Here is an 11,412-nt window from a genome sequence, read left to right on the forward strand (position 1 = left end):
AATGGCGGAGTGGGGCGGTGGGAGCCGCGAGGGCTGCTGGGAGTTGTAGTTCCGGCGGGAGGGTAGGGGGACGCGGGTGGGACGGGGGAAGGACACGAGGGTGGGCCACTGCTGCGGGGTACGGGTGTGCGATACACCCCTGGGACACGGGCACGGGACGTGTGCGTGACACAGGTGTGTGTGTCCAGGTGTGTGACACAGGTATGCCTGCACACTGCCTGGCTGGGAGCATCAGCAATGCACGGCGCCCACCCAGGGCTGCTGCAGGCTGAGCCCTGCTGTGCTAGTCGTGCTGTGCTATGCATAGCCATGCTGTGCCAAGCCATGCCATGCCATGCTGTGCCATGCCGAGCCCTTCCCTGCCATACCACACCATATCATACCATGCCAAGCCATGCCACGCGGAGCCGTGCCATGCCACGCTGTGCCATGCCGAACTGTGCTATGCCACACCGCGCACAGCCCCACAGCCGGGAGGCAGCGCACGTGCCGGCATAGGGCACCCCCGTGATTGCCATCGTGCCAGGGCTCCCCACCTGCCCTTCCCCACCTCGGTCATCACCTCTCTAATCCCACCCTAAATGCGTCCCTGGCATGGGGACGGCCACCAGTGCGGTGTCCCCATCCCACCAGGCTGAGCCGGAGCTGGGCTGCCCGCCAGGCTGGGGGCTCTGGAAGGCCTCTTGGGACAGGGGCTGACTGGGGAGGGGACAGCCCCCGCGTTCTGTTGCCACGATGGAGCCTGGCATCAAGGGCTGAGTGTGGCCATGCCGGACCACATGTGCCATGCTGGGCCCTGCTCTGCGGCACCGCCAAGTCCCAGGAGCAGTGCTGAGCACTAGGTCGGGGATGCTGGGGCAAAGCCCCCTGGCCCAGCCCCCCCTTCCCTGTGGCAGGGGGGTCCGCGGTCCCCCCCGTCGGCTCGGCCTGGCCCGGCCCCCTGAGCCTGGGAGACTATTAAGGACAGAGCTAATGTAAGAGGAGTTAAAGTAAATAATTCTGTGGTTAAGCTGCTTTCCTGCATCTCACGGGCCCATGTGAGTCCTGCGGCTCCTGCGGGCTTAGGCACTACAGCTGGATGGCGTTGCCCTGTCCCCGTTGTCCCTGTCCCCTAGCGCAGTGCTGCCCCCCCCCCCCCCCCCCCCAGCCACTTGTGCCCCAGGCAAGGGGTGCAGGCAGAGTCGAACACCCCCTGGACAGCCCTGCGTCCTGGTGTGGTGTCACAGCCCAATGGAGCCATGGCATTGCTCATGGGACATGGGTGCTTCCTGAACCCCCGCCAGGGAAGGGCCATGGGGCACTGGGCAGAGCTGGGGGCTGCTTTCTACCCCCTGCTTTTTGGGGTGCCCCGCACCCTGCAGTGAAGACCCCCCTGGTCACCTCCTCCATCCCCGCCAGTCCCATCCCAAGCCCTGTGGGAGGAGCCAGGTCCAGGAGAGGGGGGGACACCGGGGTGCTACAGCTGCCCCAAGACAGTCAGTTGTCCCCAGCCACGGCTCTGAGCAGGGCACAGCCGTTTTGTCAGCAGTGCCCAGTGCCACCACCCTGGTGCTTCGTTCCCAAGGGAAGATGACGACATTTTGGGGTTTCAGAACAATGTTTGGGGGCCATGGAGCTGCCTGGCAGAGGCGATGGCCCTATCAGCTCAGGGCGCAGACAGGGAGCTCGTGCCCAGTGAATGCCAGGCACTCCCGGCCATGTGCCACACGTCTGGGAACGGGGACGGTGACACTTCTTGCACTTAGGATTTAAATGCCACCAAGGTTAGGAGCAGCTGAGAAGAGATTTTCAGGATTGGACTTTTGGACAGAGATACCTAAATTCCATCTGAGCTTCACTTTAAGCATCAATGTCCCGGGCCGGCCCCCATGCGCTGATGCAGCTGCCACCCTCCATGCGGCCCCACTGCTTTAGCAGGCGACCAGCTCCAGGACCCACCTGCCGGTGCCCAAAGCAGAGCTGCTTGTGCTCCCCAAGGGCTGAGGCCAGGCAGAGACCCAAGAGCCAGGACTCCCACAGCCTGGGGTGCGGCTGCCGACCCAGCCGGGCGGTGCAGCGGGATGGCAGGGAGCCTGGCAGAGCCGCGAGCATGTGTGCTGCCCACCGGTTCCCCACACAGAGCCCTGGAGAGAAGCTACAGGAGAGTCCTTTAATGTGGGAGGGGACAGACGGCAGCACCTTGGGGCTGGGAAAGGCCCCCCACCATTTCGGAGTGACCGTCTCCATTGAACCCATTCAGCACATACTGCCCTGGGGAGATGGTCGTGCTCACGCCTCCTCGCTGTCCTCTCCAGCGCTGTGGTGGGGCAGATCCCACTGGTGAGCTGGGCTTTGGGACCCACAGCTCCCCTACCGCTTGCTGCACCCGGCACGCCACCAGCTGTGGCCCTGGCGCGGCACAGGGAGCCCCTCTGGGGAGGGGAGTAACACAGAGACAGGACTCCCTGCTGCAAGGCTGCACCTACTGAATGCGCTGGCAGAACTGGATCACAGCTTGCTCCTGCTCCCATGTCTCGATGGAGCCAGGCCGCAGCCGCCGGATCTCCCGGATGGCGTCGCCGCCACTCATCTTCTGCGCCTTCGCCAGGTAGCAGGCCAGCATGGTGCCCGTCCGGCCGTGTCCCAGCATGCAGTGCACTGCCACAGCCTGGCCGGCAGTGCCGCACCATCAGCTGGCACCGGCACAAAGGGATGCGGGTGTCCCTGCTGCAGCCCCCCCCCCCCCCCCCCCCCATGCTCCCCAGCATCACCCCTTGGTGTTACAGGTGTTACCCCCTTGGTGTAACCTCTCCCTCAGTGCCACCTCCTCCCCCCTGAGGTGTCACCCCCCTGCGGCATCACCCCCCTTGACACTACCTCCCCAGTGTGACGTGCCCCCTGCCATACCTCCCCGCGGGCGGTGGCCTCTTCCACCAGCTGCAGGAAGCTTTGGATCTGCCCGGGCGTCGGGGGGCTGAAGTCGGGCACGCGGAGCCGGTGAAGCCGGATGGCGGGGCAGCAGCTGTGGTGCGGGGGTGCCCGCTCTGACAGCGACACCAGGTGCCGCACGCCCTGGCCCAGCAGGAACCGGTAGTGCCCCGGCTCCCGCGGCATGGCCAGGCCTGCCAGCCGCCCCTCCGCCACCCACGAGAAGTTGGGGGGCTCGGATGCCCCCATTGCCTGCAGAGACCGGCACCGTGGGCCTGTGCCACCACGTTCCCTGGGGACAGGGCTGCTCTGGGGACCCCAGCTGGGCCAGACCCCTGGAAGACCATTGCCGGGACCCCCCAGTTCAGGCCCCCCAGGATCCCCTGCCAGGCCCCCCAGGAGACCATGGCCAGACCCCCCAGGACCCCCTGGCCAGGAACCCAGGACCCCCAGTACCACCCCCCCCCCCCGGAGAACGTGGCCAGGCCCCCAGGGCCCCCCAGTTCAGGCCCCCTGAGATCCCCGGGCCCGTCCTCCCGATCGGTCCCATCCCCCCCCCGGCAGCCCCGCACCGCCCGGGCCCGGCCCCCGCGGCCTGCTCCGAGCAGGGCCCCGCACCGGCCCGGCCCGGCCCGGCCCGGCCGATCACCGCAGGCCGCCCCCAGCGGGCCCGGGCCGCTCCCGCCCCGCCGTACCGGAGAGGCCGCGCGGCGGCGGAGTGGAGCGGGGCCCGGAAGGCGTCTGCAAAGAGCGGCGGCACGGGCGGACAGGGACCGTCCGCCAGCGGCGGGGCGGCGCCGGCCGCCGGCGCACGGGGCTGCGCCCCCGGGGCTCCGGGACCGCATCCCCGCGGGGCTGGGGGACACGGGGCTGTCCCGGGGCTGCCCCTCCCAGCCCCGGCCCCGGCCCCTCTCCGTGCCCAGGGGCTGGCGGGGGTGTACGTCCTCCAACGTTGGGCAAGGGTGTGCCCCCTCTCTGTCCCCCCGCGTTGGGCAAGGGTGTGCCCCCTCTCTGTCCCCCCGCGTTGGGCAAGGGTGTGCCCCCTCTCTGTCCCCCCACTCATCCCCAGCCCCGGTGTTCCCGGTGTCTCTGGGACGGAGTGGGGCCCCTGAGCTGGCAGCAGCCCCTTCCCCCGGCTTGTCCCCCTTCTTCCTCTCTAGCAAGTTTTCTGAGCCCAAATTAATTACCTGAGCCACGCTGAGCTTTGGTGGGCTTCAATTTGCCTGGCAAAGATCATTGCTGCTTTTCAAACCCATTTCTTCATTTATGTGATGCCAGGTGGTTTTGGGGGGGTTACACAGCAGGGAAGGGGGGCGACACAGCCCCCACAGCAATCACGGCTCGCCCAGTGCTTGCCGGCCACCATGAGTGAGAGCGCAGGAGTGCACCAGTCCCCCGTTGTGCACCAGGCGTCAGGGCTTCAGGTACATCTCGCCCATGATCTTGTAGGGGAAGTTTCTCCAGCTGAAGACGGGGGCTTCGTCGGGGCTGTTGTGCATGGCTGCCATCACCCCCGAGGTGGAGATCCCCGTGTCTCACATGTACACGGATGAGATTTCCCCCACAAAGGACTGCTGGGTGTCAAAGCCGCCCCTGAAGGTGTCCTGCTCCTGCCCCAGCAGGAGGGCCGCCTCCGCCCCCATGTGTAGCCCCTCTGCAGCCCCTTGCGGGGCCAGGGCTTCCTCTTGAACCAAAAGCCCATGATGCCGGTGGTAGACTCCCAGCTGGCGCAGACATGCTCGCTCGCCACGATGCTCTTGGGGACACCAAAGGACACAAACCTGCCCCCCATATAGAGCCAGTACACCCAGGGCTTGGGCTTGAAGAGGAGGATCTTGTCCTGCACCTTGGTGGCGTAGGAGAAGAGGCTGTAGGGCTGGGTCAGGTCGGTGTAGGACCACAGGCACACAGTGAAGTTCTGCAGCGGCTGCTCCAGCTTCATTGTCACAAGCTTGTGGGAGTCTTTGGTCTCTTGGGGAAACACAAACACTTCGTACACCAGGTCTGGGAGAGGTGAGAAAGAGGTGGCTGCTCCTGCCATGGTGAAGGCATCTGGCCAAGTTCCCCAAGGAGAAACAGGGTTGCAGTGTGCCAGCGAGGAAGCCACCACCAACCTGGAGGTGGCCTCTGGCATAAGACCCAGAGGTGGCTTCCACCACCAAGACCGGCCATGCGTGGGCTGTGATATGGGGTGGCACAGGAACGGGGTGGTGAGGACGAGCTGTGGGAAGGAGGGGAAGAGCACTTATCCCCAGCTGTCCCCTTGGTCCCTTCCCTATCATTTATCCACAGGTTGAAGGTGGCCACGTCGGTGCCCAGGGAGCCGGTGGCCGTACAGACGTAGGTGCCCAAGTGGGTCTTGCTGAAGGAGGGGAAGAGGAGGACATTGTTGGGGCCTTTCTGCAGGGGGTCGTAGCTTCCTTCCTTCTTCTACAGGAACTCCTGGGGTCTGAGCCAGGCTGGGTGTCACTCAGGTGGGTGGACACGCTGGGGTGGCCATGCCATGGGGTGGAGTAACACAGAAGGACCATGGTGCTCCCTCCCCAGCCCCTTCTTCTCCCACTGCCCACGGGGCTGGGGATGCTGGAGCTGCCTGCCCCATGCTGGTGCTGTGCTAGAGGCTGCAGGAGAGTGGGGAGCACCTTACCCGGGGTCCCCTGTGACCTCGCAGCAGAGCATCAGCTGGTGGTACAGGGTGGGTGCCGGCGGGTGAGCCTGGATCCGGGCGGTCACTTTTCCTGCAGCACCCAGCGGGAAGGGCCAGACTGGGCGGGGGGGCTCTTCCTGTCCCCCTGTCCCCACCCGTGGTGCCCGGCTGCACCAGCCTGTGGGAGCCCCGTGTCCCCACCACCGCCCCAGCCGCAGCCCTGCAGCACTCTTCATGGTGCTTGGTGTTGTGTCCCTGCCGCCCCCCACTGCTGGCCCCACTGCGGCGCTCAGGGTGCCCCTTTTGGCTCTTGCTACACTGCCATCGCATCTCTTCCCCCACCCCTGCTGCATCCCCTTGCACCCCCAGCGCACTGCGCTGTGCCCACTGCACCCCTCTGCAGAGCTCCAGGTGCCTCCTCCACTGCATGGCTACTGCGTGATCCCCACGCCTCCCCCTGCACCCACTGCACCCCTCTGCAGTGCTCAGGGTGCCCCACTGCTCCCCACTGCCACCACCACTGCATGTCCCCCTATACCCATTGCACCCACTGCTCCCGCTGCTCCTCACTGCACTTTCTGTTCTCCCCATGGGACCCAAAGGGGGTCCCGGCGCAGCCCCTCTGCCCCTACCTCGCAGGGCAGCGAGGCCGAAAAGCACCGTGAGTGTGAGGAAGCAGAGCCACAGCTGCCTCATGGCACTGCTGAGCCTGGCCACCGGCACCTCCATGGTGAGGGAGAACTGCAGAGCCACTGCCACAGCGCTGGGGCTGCTTAGGGTCTGTGCCAGGGTGAGCGCAGCTATGCAACAGTGACATTCACCCATGACCTTCGTCCCCAAGTGCCTGGAGGCACTGACCCACAGGGCTGTTTGGCAATCTGGTGAGGGGCCCGGGGCCGGTTTGCCTGCCCGGGAGCCTGCAGACCCAGCGGGCTGGCAGGGAGCCTGGGGACGGTGGGTGTGCATGGGGACGGGCATCGGGGACAGGTCCTGCATCCCCAAGGGCTTGTGCTGAGCCCCTGCCTGCTCATCCCTAATCACTTATGCTGTTTCGTGTGTGGCTGGGCAGCGCTGGAGCTGGTGGATCTGCATCCTGCCCACGTGGAGGCTGGCCATGGGGCAGCTCGGGGGGGGGGGTGCGGGGAAGGGAAAGGGTGCCCCAGGCATCAGTGATGGGTTGGTGGCGGGTGCTGGCGCTCAGGGGGACTCTGCCAGGCTGAGTGGTGCCCCCAGCCCTCTCCAGCTCCATCCGAGCCCCGTCCTGACCAGAGCTCCCTGGCTGGGGCACGCAGACGGCACCTTCTTGGCAGGTTGTAGAGGCGAAGGGGTGATGGGGATGGGGAGGGGAGAGCGGGGTCTGAGGCCGCTCCAGTCCCAGACCCGGCCGGCTCTCATGGCCCCAGCACCTCCCGGAGCCGGGGTTTCACTACCACATCACCTTTCACCTCGTAGCTCAGGTTCTTCCAGGCCAGGACAGCAGGCGGCAGGCGTAGGGACTGGTAGGCGGCTCGCATCTTGTCTGGGGACAGCCCCGCATCCCACAGGTAGACGTCGGTCAGCTCGCCCGAGAAGGAGTTGTAGACGTCAAAACCACCCCCGAAGGCGTCCTGCTCCTGCCCCAGCAGAATGGCCGCCTCCGCCCCCACCATGTAGCCCCTCTGCAGCCCCTTGCGGGGCCAGGGCTTCCCATTGAGCCAAAACTCAGCAATGCCGGTGGCCGACTCCCAGCTAGCACAGACGTGCTCCCAGTCCCCGTGGCCCTCAGGGACGCGGAAGGTGACGAACTTGCCCCCCACGTAGAGTCGGTACTCGCTGGGCTTGGGCTTGAAGAGGAGGATCTCATTGTCCTGCGCCTTGGTGGCATAGGAGAAGAGGCTGTGGGGCCGGGTCAGGTCAGTGTAGGACCGCAGGCACACGGTGAAGTTCTGCAGCGGCTGCTTGAGCTTGGCCCTCAGCAACACGTAGGCATCGCTGGGGTCCTTCCGGAAGACGAACACCTTTCGGTACAGGTCTGGGGGACGAGAGAGGGGATGCGGTGGGAGGTTGGGGTGTCCTGCAGCCCCCTCTGACTGCCTCTGAGCCTTCCTCTGTTCCCCCCGGGTGATTCCGCATCCCTGACATCCCTTCTGCTGACCCCAGCCTTGCTCCAGCATCCTCCAGCCCTGCTGACTGGGCTCTGGCATGAAGCAGAGGGCTCAGAGAGCTGCTGCCACGTACCCCCTGGACCTGCCCTGCCCTGTGCCAGCTCCTGTCCCCCAGCATTGCCCCTACCTTCCTGGGCCACGATCCCCGAGATCCCGGCCAGGACAGCAAGCCAGAGCTGCAGCTGACCCATGGTCCTGGGCGTTGCAGTCGGTGCAGGGAAAGGAGCCGCCTCAGTGCAGGGCTGCCGCCCGCCAGGTTTATGGGCCGGAGGGTGGGAGTGGAGCCGCGTCCCGCCAATCCCGTCCCCAGCAGCCTGGCATGCTCTGGGAGGAGTGATTTCATGCCGTCACGCGGCCGTGCCACAAGACCCTAGGTCACCCGCCTGCACGGGGCTCCCCTTGGAGCTGTGCCCACCCGGGCCAGGGGGGCACCCCAGCTGCGTGGCTTCACCTCGGTCCTCTCGTCTCCCCGCCCCGGGCAAACGCCCTGTGGGAGTGACCCGGTTTGATCCCGGCTCATCTGAGAAGCACAGGGGAAGCTGCCCCTGGCCCCCTCGCCCTGACCTGCGGCTCTTGGGCATGTCCCCGGGCTCTGCTTGCCCCTTCCTGGCCAAAGGGACAGAGCCCAAAGCCAGAGCTGTGGGCACCAGGTGGCAGAAGAAACCACAGCAAAGCCGAGTGACTGAGGGTCCGGTGTCCTCCGAGGGTGCCCGTGGTCTGGGCATCCTCTGAGGGCGTCCGTGTGTCCTGCGACCAGACAGGGCTGGCACACAGTGCGCCGTGCCCCCCGCCTGGGATGCATCCTGGTTGGAAAGAGGGAGGATTTCGTCTGCTCCGGGCTCTGTAATGATGGTGCTGGATTGGCTGCTGGGCAGGGGGTCCGGGCTGGGATGTGGGGCCGTTGCGTGGGTATGCTGGGGGGGACAGGTGGCAGGGCAACAGCAGGATGCTCTCGGCCGTGGGTGGCTGCCCCCTTTTTGGGGACAATGTGGGCTCGTTCCCTGCCGAGTCAGTACCTCAATTTGCCAGGGATGAGCCCCCAGGTCCTGCAGGGCTTGGCTCAGCCGGGGCAGCTCCTTGTGTGCCACTGTGCCAGGTCCTGGACCCCCCGGGTGGGCAGCTCTCAGCTGCAGGCTCGCACCCCTCCATCGCCCCCCCTCCAGCTCTCCACCCACACCCGTTTCACATCCCATGTGCCTTGTGACCACACGTGGCTGTCCCTCGTGGACCATGGCTCAGATGCCTCCAGCGCTGGATATAAATCACCCCAATTCCCGCTAATAGACTGCAGACCTTCATTATGAACTTTTCCTGCTAATTTGGAGGCATGAGGAGCACACACCTCCTGCTTCCCGTCCCTCAGCCCACAGGAGCCTGGCTAGAGGTGATGGATGTCACCCCCCCCATCCCCCCCCTGCACCTCCCAGCCCCTGCCATTAACCAAACTTGGCAAGTGGCTCTGACAGACGTATATATTGTATATAATTCCCACTGGCTGATCTCAGGCGTGACGCTTATCTCGGCTTGTCAGGAGGGAGTGAAAAATCCCCCATCGCTTCACATCGCTGCTGCCCTTTCTGCCTGCCAAAATCTCCCTGTGGAGCTGGGGCAGCCGGGGCTGAGCCTTGGGGATCCCCAGGGGTGTGCAGGAGCCTGGGGCTGACACCCCCCAGGGACTTGGGAAGATGCTTGAGGCACCCCAGGGCCATCTCCATTGAGCAAATTGGGGTGTCTGGCCCCAAACAGTGGGGCTGAGACCCCAAGGAAGGGGATGGAGGGAGGAAAGGCACCAAGCCTGGCACATAATGGGCCCACATTGCCCTCCCCTGGGTCCTGAGGGAGCGTTGCTGTGGGGCAGAAGCTGCGGGGCTGGTGGGGACATTGTGGGGAGAGGGGATGGTGCTGGGGGCTGGGGGGCCAGGGGATGGTGTGAGGCCCTCAGCTGCAGCCCCAGGAGCTCAGCAGCTGCTGCTGGCACCTGCCCTGCAGCGGCAGAGCCGGGCGGCGAGCAGCGCTGCGGGCCCCAGGCAGCAGTGCAGCACCCCCAGCCCCTCGCTCAGCCCCAGCACATAGTCAAAGTGCTCGAAGGTGCCGCAGGTGGGCTGCAGCAGCTGGGTGTGCAGGAGGAAATCCACGGCCAGCCCCACACCATAAGGGACCCAGAGCCCAAAGAAGAGCCAGCTCGCACCAACACCTGCCTCCCAGCCCACCCTCAGCTGTGGCATGACCAGCGTGGCCGCCAGCAGCACCACTGGCAGCAGCAGGAAGAGGCAGAGGCAGAGGGCGAGGTGCAGCAGGTATGCTGGGGAGAGGATGTCCACGCTCCGGCGGATGCAGCTTGTCTCCGGGGCTGCCACCGTGCCACTGGCAAGAGCTGCTGGCGTTGCCAGCAGCAGTGCCCCAACCCATACAGCCACGGCCAGCCGCCGGCTCCGGCGGTCCCAGCGGCACCAGACAGTGCTGCAGGAGCTGCTGCCCACCAGCAGCCCCTGCGTGAAGAGGCTCCAGTACCAGAGCAGGTAGGTGAGCCTGCACAGCCCTGTGCCCAGCCACCAGCCCTGCCTGATGCCCACCGCCACCGGCGGCAGCAGGGCGGCGAAGAGACCTGTCCCCACTGCCAGCTGGGCCACCAGTGCTCGGCTCTGGGGCCAGCCCCAGGCGTGGGGCCGCTTGGCCAGTGCCATCAGCAGCGCCCCAGTGCCCAGGGTGGCCGCAGCGCAGGTGACGGCCAGGAAGGTGGGAGCCACGCGCTGGAAGAGGGGACAGTACTGATTGTGGCAGGGCGCGGCATCGTAGTCCAGGGAGGTCATGTTGCTGTCATCATAGGAGAGGTTGCCCATGATGTCCAGCAGGTCCAGGGAGTTTTCGCTCTCCAGGATGCTGGGGCTCTGTGAATGAGACCAGTGGGCATCAGGGAGGGACGTACCCGGCCGACTGCAGGTGCCTGCATCCCACAGCATCGCTTGAGACATCCCCTCTGATGGGCTGCTGCTCCCCGCCATGGAGCTGCTGCCCTGCTGGTGCTGGGGGATTCATGTACAGTCCTGGTGCAGGTTGAGCAGGGCAATTTATCAGGGAGGGACACACTGCGGAGAGAGGGGAGGCCTTCTGCTGATACCTCAGGGGTGTGGGATTGTCCTGAGCTGGCCCCGCTGTACATGAAAGCACAAATTTTCTTACAGCCTCAAAGGAGGGTTGCAGACCCCTAGTGGGTGGGTGCAAACCCCACCGAGCTGTCTGCAAATGAGTGCCGGCAGTACCTGCTGAAAGCCGTGGCCCTGCTCACCACTGTGCACCCATGTGGCCCCAGCCCTCATGTCCAGTGGGATGGGAAATCGCTGGGAAGAAGCAGCAGGGGAGGGGAGAGGCACTTACCACCAGGATGCAGTTGCCCATGATGTGTGTCCCAGGACGGCACCTGCTCCTCTGTGTTTGGGATCTCCAATGGGTGCTGTGCGTGGCAGCCAATGCTCAGCCGCACATGCTCACTGCAGGGCGCTGTGCCCAGCGGTGCACACTCAGGGGTGCACGCTCTCTGATGGGCGCCACGCACGTCAGTGCACACTCTCCAAGAGCTGTGTTGCACAGCGGTGCCCGCTCCACTCACTCTCCCTCAGGCTCCACTCCTCCCGCTCAAAAGGGAGGCAAAGGACTGCGGTAACGAGATAAGAGCTGCCTCGTTAATGGCAGCCCTCCTGGCCTGGCAATCCCCTT

At 65.6% G+C, this 11,412-nt stretch overlaps 3 protein-coding genes and 1 pseudogene across 5 annotated transcripts; all 4 read right to left on the reverse strand.

Annotated features, from left to right (window-relative positions):
* Positions 1-2,135: 2,135 nt before the first annotated feature.
* On the reverse strand, positions 2,136-3,782 carry DUSP23 (dual specificity phosphatase 23). 3 transcript variants are annotated; one of them, XM_076359806.1, is made up of 4 exons: positions 3,603-3,782; positions 2,887-3,051; positions 2,466-2,647; positions 2,136-2,296 (listed from the first exon to the last, which is right to left on the reverse strand). In XM_076359806.1, the coding sequence occupies exons 1-4, from the start codon at positions 3,750-3,752 to the stop codon at positions 2,269-2,271; spliced, it is 525 nt and encodes a 174-aa protein (XP_076215921.1). In that variant the 5' UTR covers positions 3,753-3,782; the 3' UTR covers positions 2,136-2,268. The 3 variants fall into 3 exon arrangements, with proteins under 3 accessions (XP_076215921.1, XP_076215919.1, XP_076215920.1); XM_076359804.1 differs by having other exon boundaries at positions 2,887-3,159; positions 3,603-3,746; XM_076359805.1 differs by lacking the exon at positions 2,136-2,296 and having other exon boundaries at positions 2,462-2,647; positions 2,887-3,159; positions 3,603-3,761.
* Positions 3,783-4,105: 323 nt separating this feature from the next.
* On the reverse strand, positions 4,106-5,952 carry LOC143171019 (serum amyloid P-component-like; annotated as a pseudogene).
* Positions 5,953-6,071: 119 nt separating this feature from the next.
* Positions 6,072-7,927, reverse strand: LOC143171018 (serum amyloid P-component-like). Its single transcript, XM_076359743.1, has 2 exons — positions 7,826-7,927; positions 6,072-7,565 (listed from the first exon to the last, which is right to left on the reverse strand). The coding sequence occupies exons 1-2, from the start codon at positions 7,887-7,889 to the stop codon at positions 6,946-6,948; spliced, it is 684 nt and encodes a 227-aa protein (XP_076215858.1). The 5' UTR covers positions 7,890-7,927; the 3' UTR covers positions 6,072-6,945.
* A 1,681-nt stretch (positions 7,928-9,608) lies between these two features.
* On the reverse strand, positions 9,609-11,309 carry ACKR1 (atypical chemokine receptor 1 (Duffy blood group)). The gene is made up of 2 exons (XM_076359742.1): positions 11,074-11,309; positions 9,609-10,586 (listed from the first exon to the last, which is right to left on the reverse strand). The coding sequence occupies exons 1-2, from the start codon at positions 11,092-11,094 to the stop codon at positions 9,657-9,659; spliced, it is 951 nt and encodes a 316-aa protein (XP_076215857.1). The 5' UTR covers positions 11,095-11,309; the 3' UTR covers positions 9,609-9,656.
* Between the last annotated feature and the right edge of the window lie 103 nt (positions 11,310-11,412).

The sequence above is a fragment of the Aptenodytes patagonicus genome, chromosome 26 (assembly GCF_965638725.1).
Source record: "Aptenodytes patagonicus chromosome 26, bAptPat1.pri.cur, whole genome shotgun sequence".
In the NCBI taxonomy this organism is placed as follows: domain Eukaryota; kingdom Metazoa; phylum Chordata; class Aves; order Sphenisciformes; family Spheniscidae; genus Aptenodytes; species Aptenodytes patagonicus.

Bases quoted from the DNA above. Each gene is read 5' to 3' on its own strand.
- DUSP23 (XM_076359805.1), bottom strand. From the start codon at position 3,752: ATGCGGTCCCGGAGCCCCGGGGGCGCAGCCCCGTGCGCCGGCGGCCGG. The intron at 3,160-3,602 runs GTACGGCGGGGC...CGGTCTCTGCAG, and splicing joins GCCGCCGCGCGGCCTCTCCG to GCAATGGGGGCATCCGAGCC. The intron at 2,648-2,886 runs GTATGGCAGGGG...ACTGCCGGCCAG, and splicing joins AGGCCACCGCCCGCGGGGAG to GCTGTGGCAGTGCACTGCAT.
- LOC143171018 (XM_076359743.1), bottom strand. From the start codon at position 7,889: ATGGGTCAGCTGCAGCTCTGGCTTGCTGTCCTGGCCGGGATCTCGGGG. The intron at 7,566-7,825 runs GTAGGGGCAATG...CTCGTCCCCCAG, and splicing joins GGGGATCGTGGCCCAGGAAG to ACCTGTACCGAAAGGTGTTC.
- ACKR1 (XM_076359742.1), bottom strand. From the start codon at position 11,094: ATGGGCAACTGCATCCTGGTG. The intron at 10,587-11,073 runs GTAAGTGCCTCT...TCTCATTCACAG, and splicing joins TGGGCAACTGCATCCTGGTG to AGCCCCAGCATCCTGGAGAG.